The sequence below is a fragment of the Physeter macrocephalus genome, chromosome 7 (genome assembly GCF_002837175.3).
Source record: "Physeter macrocephalus isolate SW-GA chromosome 7, ASM283717v5, whole genome shotgun sequence".
NCBI lineage: Eukaryota > Metazoa > Chordata > Mammalia > Artiodactyla > Physeteridae > Physeter > Physeter macrocephalus.
The window spans coordinates 101,627,030-101,634,720 of NC_041220.1; the positions used below are offsets into that span (position 1 = coordinate 101,627,030).

Below are 7,691 nucleotides of genomic sequence, written 5' to 3' on the forward strand. Positions count from 1 at the left end.
TACCACAAAAAAAAAAAAAAAAAAAAAAAAAAAAAAAAAAAAAGAAATAACAAAAAGGTCTCTCTCTTTTTTTTTTTTTTTACCTGATATTGGGAACTTCTTCTTCTACTACCAAATCCGAAAGAAGAAAGTGGTGTTTTGCAATTAGAAAACGATTTATCACTGATTCTCTAACCTGAGGAAAGAAATATGTTTTATTTAAAATGTTCTTGTTCTATGAACGCACACTTCACTGCTCTAATGTCACCTCAGTGCAGCTTTCCAGAACACCTTTACTTTTCTTCGCAGCTCTGACCTCTTTCTATTGTGAATCATCCAGCTTTCCTCACTAGCATAAGCTCCCTAAGGCAAAGGGATTCTGTTTTGTTCTCTGCTATATTCTCAGGACCTGGGAAAATTCCTGGCAGATAAGATCGTAAAATTTAGCTGAATGAATGAATGAACAACTACAAAAAGCAGGACCTGTCTCGAAGCACACACACTTCAGAACTGATTCTGAAGTTCTTCCCCTATTCAAACTGACTTGCTACCTAATTATTCTTTAAATAGAAGACCTCTTAAATGTCATAAATATTCTTTTTTTTTTTTCATACATGAGCTACAGGGTAGATCAACCGGATGAGAAAAATGTACTCTAGCCACTAGAGGGCGTTTCTTATAAGTTAAATTAAAGGAAGGAAGGACAAAAGGATGTTTTGACTTTCTAGTGCAGAAGGGCAGTTAGTATGTCGTTTATAAAACTTCTTTTTTTTATCACTAAGGTAATAAGATGCAAACATTCAAATATTAAAAAAATCATGACTTAGAAAGTTAAGTCCCTTGTAATCACACCCCCTCTTAAGATAACCACTGATAATAAACTGAGACACATCCTAGTGTTTTCAGCGTTTCCTCATTGAATACACTCCCCTTGGTTCCTGAGCTAGTTCAAACTGGATTTTTATCACTTATAATCATGAGTCCAAACTAATACAAAGGAGAACCAAGTAACCGTGTTCCAAAGTTGAAGATAGCTGTTAATCAATTTTAATCTGTAATTATGAGAAAATAAGCCTACAGGGGTTAAGAATAGAGACCTCCCTCCTCCAACCTTAGGATGTTGGCTATTTTTCCCCTATGAGGACTGTTTAAAATGGTTTTCCTTACCTGCTGGAGGTAGTTGGCTACTATGGCCCTGTGGGTATCTATGTGGTCCTTGGTTTCAATTACATTTCTGTCTCGTAACCGTTTCTCATAGTCCTAAAATTAAAAGGAAGCCATGCTTTTATGATTTTAAAATACTGGTACTCTCTCATGCCCTTTTTGAGATTAGAGAATTATTTATCACGTGTGGTTTAAGTCACAGATTATGGTTCTAAATGTGCCTTCTGCTTCCTTCTGAACTTTTGGTTCAGAATTGATCCTTGATGCAGTATCCAGGATTTGGAGTTAGTTGATTGAACTGCCTTATAAGTAGAAGAGAAATCTGTAATTACAAGTTACAATGTTCATGCAGAAAGAAACAGAGATAGTAGAGTCGCTGTAGTTCAAGATGCTAAGCTCACCCAAACACTTAAGCAGGGCCAAAGCCCCTGCTTAATTTTTGCCTTTTATATTTCAAGTAAAGCAATTATAGAAATAGTAAATAGCGTCTGGCTGCAGCTGACTTGGGTCACCTACTTGAAGGAGAGGAATGGCTGCCTCTGGCTTTGTCTTCTTAGGCCACTGCACTTTTCTCTTTTTTCTATCAATAAAATTCCATGGGGTCCCCAGGGAGCTGCCATGTTCCCCTTCACTCCTTCCCTGGTCACAGCTGAATGCCCAGGGTGGCCCCTAACCCAGGCTGGGTGGCTCCAAAGTTGTCCCCAAGATTTTTAAACTCGGGACAAGAGGACACACCTCTCCCTCCTGGCTGAGGCTACTAGATGTGAACTTGGATGATATTGGTGACGAAGTGATCAAATAGAGAAATCTGTCTACAATGGGGGAAAATGAAGTCACCATACCAAGGAAAGCCCAGACAGGATGGCGAAGGAACCTGGCAATAGTTGGGTGTCTTTGAGACACAGATGAACTCCTGTCATTCACATGTTTTAGATGTTTAACTCTATTTTGCGATTTCCTGATCTAATAAACTCCCCTTCGTTCGTAAGCTAGTTCAAATTGGGTTTTTATCCCTTATAATCACAAGTCCAAACTAATATAAAGAACCAAATAACCAAAAATATTCTCCCAGAATAATTTCTGCATGAAAAATCATACAGTCCTGGTATTAACTTCTAATGGCTCTCCCCTTACCTCATCAAACACAGACTTGTCTGGCTTTCACTGGCTTTCCCCATATACACAGCTTATTACCTGTAACTCCTCAAAGGCTCCCTGCTCCCACGCCTGCCAAGTTCCTCCTCTGCCAAGCCTTTGTGCGTCCTGCTGCCCGTCTAGGGTGCCCAGAACTGTTCCCCACTTCCTTCCTGGCCCCCCGCCCCAAGGCTGCTCAAATCCTACCCACCTATTTTCCCTGCAGTGCTTAACCACCGTGCTTTGTGCTTAGTAAATACTTACTGGATTAAAATGGCATTGAATTCCTGACTAAGGCACAATCCTTTGCCACATTAACACTTAAGAGACTCTTCAACCCTACAACTCTAGTTTTTCCTAGTTTAGATGTCATTATACTGAGACAAAGATATTATTTAAACATTGGATTCAAGAAAAATAATGGGAAGGTTATGTAAAGTACTACAAAAGAGGAACCAATATTGCTACTGAGAACATAGCAACAACAACAAAATACATACATAATTGTATACCAAATGGCACAGCAGATATTTTATTAATAATAAAATAAGGCAATTTCTCACCTGGAATACCTTTTCCATAATTTCTCGGTCATACATTGGAATTTGTTTATAATTTCGGAATTCTGGCACCTCTTGGCTTCTAAGACCAAGAAGCCTGAATCGTTTGGATCTGTTTAATTCCTCATCTGAAACAAAGTTAAATTCCTGTTGTAGCTGTTCCAGTCGAAAGAAATCAGGGATGTAGGATTCACCACTGGTAGCAACCTATAAAAACCAAGAAATACAAAACTCTGGATCACAGGCAGATTTCACCCAAAGAAACTTGGCACTGAGCTTTTGGGAATGATGTTTTAACAGTTTTAGACAGAGAGACTTGAAACATCCATCGTTTCATTTAAAGAGAAAATACACTAAAATATAATAGTAATGAGGCAGATGCTACTCTGCCTTTTATAGCTACTAATATTCATTTAGGAGCTATAAAAAGTATAATGAATCATTTTTCCAGAGAAATAAAAGTTAAAACATTCATTTTTGGTACGTACGCTCCTCTAACAGTTGTCACGAAAATATACAGACTGAAAAATATGAGATTTATATCAGTGTATTACCAAGTGCCTACTGCAAATAAGATTATTCATATACATAGTGTATATAAAGTGTATGTATTTTAAATGTATTTTTTAAATATTTAAATATTTTTACACTTTAACATTTTAAAATATAACTTTTGGACTTTATTTATGCACAAATGTAGATAAAGGCCCTAGAGTCGGCTGATCAGCTTCACTTGGCTCCACAGCCATGCTCTCCTGTCCCTGCACAGCACCTCACGGCCTTGGTCACTGAGAAAAGTGAACCAGACATGGACCCAAGCACCAGCCTCTGATGCCCCGGTACCCTGGTATAGAAAGTGCGGCTTCAGCACCACTGAGAGACTAGCAGGTGTGGGCTGCACTCTGCCCAGGTGTCTGCTTGTTCCTCTGCTGGGTGCTTTGCCAGCTGCAACCTCCTCCTGGGCAGATCTCTGCTTATTCTCAGGGAGCAGAGATCTGATGGAGCTTTGCGATGGGAAAGGTGATACTGCTGTGAAAATCCTGGTTCATAAAAAAGAGGCCAGTCAGGAAGGCAAACTCTGTGTTTTTTCCTTCTATGCGAAGCAAATAGTTAAAAAGAAAAAAAAAATGAACGGGACATATGCACTATATTATTGTCAATTTAAAGCTAGTCATTGAAACATATCAATAATTTGAAAGCTTTATATGGGCTAGGCTACACTTCAGGTAATATGGCCTATTCTTTCTTTTTTTTTTTTAAGGTGGATATTTTCATTTTAATTAATAAAACAAAAATGAAACAATGAAGACAAATATTGGGACTTCACTCATTCACCAATTATGCAAGAAATGTTTTGGTTAAATAAGATAATTTATTCTTTCTAATAGTTCTCTAAGTATCAACATGCACTAAGTATCATGTTGGAAGGAGATTTTATGAAGATAAAAGTCAGAATAAACCAAAGCTTGCTTTGGGACTTATCTTAGAATCACTAGGGGAGAAATGAAAGTTTTCATCCTGGTCATAGTTACCCTACTGATGAACTCGAACTAAGAAACGTGATCACGGAATGTGTTGCTATGGCCACTTTCTGGATCATCTACTTGTTTATTAGGTTTCTGTGGGAATTATGAACTCGGGAGTAAAAGCAATTGTATTTGTTACCAAGAGAAATCATTCACTGAAGACTAATGTTCCATTTTATTTACAAATTCACTGAAGAAAGAATTTTGAATGTTATGATAGATACAAGCAATTTATATAAAAAACACTTCAATGAAACCTAAAAGGTAATCTAATTAATCATCCAACAAGAAAACAAACAAAACCACCATTTCTGAAAATGCCCCATCAGCCCTTCAAGGTATGATGGAAAGAGCACAGGGCCTGAAATCATATCAACTTGGAGCCGTGTCCTTACCATCTGTGGGATGTGGACCAAGGAACCCTGAGTGTCTGGGTTCAGTGTCTCTCCACAGAAGGGGCAAATTGAAACCTTTCTTTAGGGGTTTTACAGAGGTTAGAGGTAAGAGTAACAACAACAGCAGCAGCTGATGTTGACTGCACACTGAGCGTGTGCCCAGCTAGATGTTGATCTACAGCAGCTCATTTTCTCCTGACAACACTGTGAGGGCATCACAGGGCTTACGGGCATGAGTGCTTGCCTTCATCACACAGCCAGTAGGTACAGAGCTAAAATTTAAACCTGTCATTCAACCCAGCCTTCATGCTCTTAAACACTATTGCGCAGGAGAACATATGGGAAAGAAAATGTGTGTCAAGGCCCAGCCATTTCTGTTATTATCACACCAAGTGGAGAAGTGGTGTGTGTCCAGATCTCCTGCCACATTACCGAGATGAGCTGCATCAAAGGGGCATTGCTGGGGTCATTGGGGTCAAGCTTGGACTCTGCTGCCCACTTGGCCAACTTTTTCATGTCTGTCAGTCCTGATGTGCCAATAGATGAGATGGCATCTGCTCTCTTCAAAGCGCTGAAAATGAAAGTTGATTCCATGAGACCGACTTTATCACAGAGCAGTTTGCATTAAGACCACAAAATACCGGGGACAGCACTGCTTAAGGAGGCTATTCCCTATGAGAGAAAATCTGATCATAAGGAAGGACTTTTGACATTTTTCTTTACTTGATGGTTACTATTAAATATGTTATAAGCATAATAAAGAAGTCTGAATGGTGGGAGAAAGTATTTTCAAAGCACACATCTAATAAGGGGTTAATATCCAAAAAATATAAGGAACTCATACAACTCAGTAGCAAGAAAACAAATAATCTAATTAAAATGGGCAAAGGATCTGAACTGACATTTTTCCAAAGAAGACGTACAAGTGGCCAACAGACACATGAAAAGATGCTCAACTTTGCTAATCATCAGGGAAATGCAAATCAAAACTATAATGAAATATCACCTCACACCTGTCAGAATGGCTATAATCAAAAAGACAAGTGAAAACAAGTGTTGGCAAGGATATGAAAAAAAAGGTAGTCCCTTGTGCACTATTGGTGGGAATGGAAATTGGTGCAGCCACTATGAAAAACAGTATGGAGGCTCCTCAAGAAATGAAAAGTAGAACAACCATATAATCCAGCAATCCCACACCTGGGGATATATCCAAAGTAAACAGAATCAGTATCCTGAAGAGATATCTGCACTTCCATGTTTATTGCAGCATTATTTACAATAACTAAGACATGGAAACAACCTAAGTGTCCATCAATGGATGAATGGATAAATAAAATATGATACATATGTATCATATATATATCATATATAGAATATTATTCAGCCGTAAAAGAAGGAAATCCTGTCATTTGAAACAACTGGATGGACCTTGAGGGCATTATACTAAGTGAGATGATCTCACTTCTATGTGGAATCTAAACAACACACACTCATAGAGAAAGAGAATAGATTGGTGGAGCCAGAGGTGATGGGGACAGAGAAATGGATGAAGGGACTCCAGAGTACAAACTTCCAGTTATAAGATGAATATATAAGATGAATAAGTTCTGGAAATCTAATGTACAGCATGGTGACTATAGTTAATAATACTCTATTGTATACTTGGAAATTGCTAAGATAGCAGATCTTAAAATTTCTCACCACAAGGAAAAAATTATAACTATGTGTGGTGATGGATGTGTTACCGAAACTTATTGTGATAATCATTTTGCAGTATGTACAAATACCGAATCATTATGTTGTACATCTTAAACTTATACAGTGCTATATGTCAGTTATATCTCAGTAAAACTGGGGGAGAAAAGAAGTATAAATAGAAGGAATGTAACTGTGACCCTGCATTCCTACAACTCTGCGCAATGCGTTAAAGTGTCCTGAGTCCCTGGATCCAGACTAGTGACAGGTGCCTCTGCATCTGGTGCAGGATGCCCAGAAGGCCTCATCTCCCAGATAACTGGGGACCACTTGTAGCTAAAATAAAAGGGAAAAAATAAACACTTATGCAACCAACTTAAGCACCAACTTTGGACATGACTGAGTTCCAAGGGGGCCAGTGTGGTCACCTTGGTTGAGATGGGGCTTTATTTTATTTTATTTTTTTGAATTTAATTTTATTTATTTTTTTATACAGCAGGTCCTTATTAGTCATCCATTTTATACACATCAGTGTAAGCATGTCAATCCCAATCTCCCAATTCATCACACCACCATCTCCACCCCCTGCAGCTTTTCCCCCCAGACAAACTAACGTATGTTTGTTCTCTACATCTGTGTCTCTATTTCTGCCCTGCCCGGTCATCTGTACCATTTTTCTAGGTTCCACATATATGCGATAATGTACGATATTTGTTTTTCTCTTTCTGACTTCCTTCACTCTGTATGACAGTCTCTAGATCCATCCACATCTCTACAAATGACCCAATTTCATTCCTTTTTATGGCTGAGTAATATTCCATTGTATCTATGTACCACATATTCTTTATCCATTCATCTGTCGATGGGCATTTAGGTTGCTTCCATGTCCTGGCTATTGTAAATAGTGCTGCAATGAACATTGGGGTGCATGTGTCTTTTTGAATTATGGTTTCCCTGGGTATACGCCCAGTAGTGGGATTGTTGGGTCATATGGTAGTTCTAGTTTTAGTTTTTTAAGGAACCTCCACACTCTTCTCCATAGAGGCTGTATCAATTTACATTCCCACCAACAGTGCAAGAGGGTTCCCTTTTCTCCACACCCTCTCCAGCATTGTTGCTTGTAGATTTTCCGATGATGCCCATTCTAACTGGTGTGAGGTGATACCTCATTGTAGTTTTGACTTGCATTTCTCTAATAATTAGTTATGTTGAGCAGCTTTTCATGTGCTTCTTGGCCA

General features: G+C 38.6%; 1 protein-coding gene across 2 annotated transcripts in view; it reads right to left on the bottom strand.

The window, feature by feature from the left end:
* Nucleotides 1–7,691, bottom strand: part of CC2D2A (coiled-coil and C2 domain containing 2A) — a 141,125-nt gene that overhangs the window by 37,743 nt on the left and 95,691 nt on the right. For both annotated transcript variants that reach the window (XM_055086129.1, XM_024119191.3), the window contains 4 exons: nucleotides 5,191–5,329; nucleotides 2,841–3,044; nucleotides 1,147–1,239; nucleotides 84–175 (listed from right to left, as the gene is read on the bottom strand). In XM_055086129.1, coding sequence (XP_054942104.1) covers nucleotides 84–175; nucleotides 1,147–1,239; nucleotides 2,841–3,044; nucleotides 5,191–5,329 — 528 coding nt within the window. The remainder of the gene's footprint in view (nucleotides 1–83; nucleotides 176–1,146; nucleotides 1,240–2,840; nucleotides 3,045–5,190; nucleotides 5,330–7,691) is intronic.